Here is a 3,047-nt window from a genome sequence, read left to right as displayed (position 1 = left end):
ATTGAGGGGTTCAAAACCTTTTCGCTATAGATCACTGACCAATAAAATTAATAAAATGACTGTGCTCACTTAAGTGAATAGTTGACCTGAATATGAAAACTTGATAAAATTGTACTCAATCTCAGGTCAAACATGATGTAGATGAATTAGTTTTTTTCATCAGAATAGATTTGGAGAAATGTATCAATACATCACCTGCTCACCAGTGGATCCTTTGAATGGGTGCCATCAGAATGTCTGATAAAATCCTCAACAAAAATGCATAACACTTCCAGTCCATCAGTTAACCTTTTTGAAATAAAAAGTAGAAAAACAATGAATCATAGTCATCCATAACAAAGCTTTCTCCATTCAGAAATCCATCCCTTGCTGTCTCTCTCACATTAAAATCCAATGGCATATTTATTTAGAACTGTTATTACTAGTAAACAGTTCTTAATCTATGCATATGTCTGTCCTGATTCATGAGACCGCTTTTGCACTACAGGAAACAATATTGACTTTTTTTTAAATGATATTTTTGTGGTCAGCTATTTCTTTAACACATTCTTATACATCATGTGTTCAATAATTTTTCACTATTATGTACTTTTCACTACGCTGTAAAATAAATCTCTCTATAAACATGATGTAATAATTTTCTCTTTCATTCCAGCTGAAAAAGAGTCAGGAGAAGTCCATCAGCCTGCAGCTCGTGCAGGAAGTACCGGTGCAGAACCTGAAACCAGCTGTAGTGACCGTCTATGACTACTACAAGATCAGTACGTGTTTATTCCTCACTGTGCTCTCTGAAGTACAATATACATTTTTTTTATTAAAAAAACAGCAAAATATAATAAATAAGAAAATAATAATAGAATAAATAAATAATTAAAAACACAATTTGCATTTTAAAGTTTTTATAAATCTTAGTGGCCTCGTGATACAAGCATTGTGTGATTGTGCTTTACAATGCTGTATTTAATTTTACCATAATGCATTTTAGTTTTATTGAGACAAGCTCGACAATGTAGAGCACAAAAAACTAAGTTGTGTTTCTATTTTTCCAGGTGAATTTTCTGTGGTTGACTACACTTCCCCATGTGCATAAACAATACTGTAAGTACAGTAAATTTGTTTTTTTTTCTTTTTCTTTTTCCAAATTACCAAATGACATATAAATAACAAATATGAATGTAATATGATTGAAAGTAGATATGTTACATTTCTTGATAAAAAACTGATTGACCAAATGTTTTTCAGGCATTGATATGAAGTGCTAATGGCTGAACTATTGTACACTGGAATATATGGCAACACTTTTTCTGTTTTTCTGTCACTTTCTTGTAACAATAATTTCTGCATTCTAGATGCTATTAAACAATTTGTCAAGTAATGCTGAAGTATTTGTGCCCTGTCATTATTTATTAAATAGATTTAATAATACTGTACATATGTAAATATCTAGATCTTAATTATGAATCTATACTTAATATTAGTGCATATTAGTCAAATATTAAATCTTTATTTCAAGTTTTAAATCTCTCGCAACCAAATGATGTATTTTAGGGGGAAAAGCACACATCTGCAAATGTATTGTTGCTGATTTGTCTTTTTTACTATAGGACAGTTTAGTAGAGACATGGAACAAGAGGGAGAGAGAGAGAGTAGGGTGGGAAAGGTCCTTGAGCCAGAATTCAAACTTTGTAATACAACGGAGTGACATATCGGCACACTGCCTACTAGGCTATTGTCTATTCTCCTACTGTTGTGTACTAAAGCGATATCAGTTTCATAGCTTTCCAGTATTTACCAAATAATCTCAGTAAACGATCCCAACAAATGAATGTGTGAGGATTGCTCATGCCCCAAAACAGCCTGGTCCTGCAGTCAAGCTCAACCGACGCACCACCATTCGCAGAAAGCCACCTCCTGGTCAATAAATGAGCAATTTCCTCCTTATCTAAGTCACAGAGGTTCTGGCCCTTCCAGTTTCAATGGTCAAATGCAAAACTTTGCTGAAATGCTGAAACTTTGCATCAGAGCCTGCTCGGACACAAACATTCTATCTTCTCAAATTCTGATGCAATAGCTCCGTCATTCAGCAAGCTCGATGAATGTTTGCGAAAACCTCTGTTCCCTCATCCATCGATGGCATACCTGACAGACCGAGCCGACAAGGATGTTTTACCGCCTACCACAGCACCGTTTGGTCCACTTAGCTGCAGAAACCCTTGCCTAGGTAAATCGAACATGGTTCCCTTGAGACCACTGGCAAGGTATCTGGTCACTTGGCTAAACCTCTCTAATTCATCCTGTTAGTTTTTTAGAACTATTCTGCTTGGCTGTACGATTCATTTTCAGAAGGTGACATTTGAAGTTTATGAGGACAGAGGGTATGAGGGGAGAATGCTGCCGTTCTTCAATCAGACATGCCGATCCTTTTGGTGATGGGGTGCACTAGAGCCTGCACCCCTGGCTGAAAAGAAGGGGAATTGTGGTGTTCTCACCCCTGTGTTCTCATTTTCTTTATTCCTGACTTCAAGTCAAGTCAAGTTTTATTGTAATTTCTGCTACACATGTGGACATATAGTAAAATGAGATGTCGCATCTCAAAGGACCAAGGTGCTACATACTGGTGCTACACATAGGCAAAAATACAACAGTGCTAAAAAAACAATAGAGCTATACAACAGTTAACCAACAGTTAACTTTAGGGTATAGAACCAGACCCTTCACAAGCTCCCATTCTAAATGCTGACCCTCAAACACATTAACATGCGTCTGGCATCAGGATTGATTCGAGGCAATAGATCTGAAGAATTCATACTTTCATGTCTCAATTCTTGCAAGGCAAAGGCCATTCCTTTGGTTTGCCTTTGAAGAGCAAACACGTAAGTACTGGGTTCTTCCCTTCGGGCTGTCACTAGCTCCTCACATCTTTACAAAAGCCATGGAGGGTGCCGCTCAGGAAAGTGGGCATTCACATTATCATTTACCTTTACAACTGGGTCATCTTTCCTCACTTGTGAGAACTGGTCTGAAGTTACACACAATCTCCCTTTCAT

The 3,047-nt window shown here is 36.9% G+C and overlaps 1 protein-coding gene and 1 long non-coding RNA gene across 2 annotated transcripts in view; both read left to right on the top strand.

The window, feature by feature from the left end:
• LOC122358625 (alpha-2-macroglobulin-like) overlaps positions 1 to 141 on the top strand; it is a 15,605-nt gene extending 15,464 nt beyond the window's left edge. Inside the window, exon 37 of the mRNA XM_043258502.1 lies at positions 126 to 141. Within this exon, the coding sequence (XP_043114437.1) occupies positions 126 to 141 (16 nt within the window). The remainder of the gene's footprint in view (positions 1 to 125) is intronic.
• Positions 142 to 655: 514 nt separating this feature from the next.
• On the top strand, positions 656 to 1,378 carry LOC122359088. The gene is made up of 3 exons (XR_006252684.1): positions 656 to 761; positions 1,050 to 1,098; positions 1,243 to 1,378. It is a non-coding gene; the product is annotated as an uncharacterized LOC122359088 (long non-coding RNA).
• The last annotated feature ends 1,669 nt before the right edge of the window (positions 1,379 to 3,047 follow it).

This window comes from Puntigrus tetrazona, chromosome 15, assembly GCF_018831695.1.
Source record: "Puntigrus tetrazona isolate hp1 chromosome 15, ASM1883169v1, whole genome shotgun sequence".
Classification (NCBI taxonomy): Eukaryota; Metazoa; Chordata; class Actinopteri; order Cypriniformes; family Cyprinidae; genus Puntigrus; species Puntigrus tetrazona.
The sequence above is the reverse complement of the archived record's forward strand: the minus strand, read 5'-3'. Positions and strand labels throughout refer to the sequence as shown.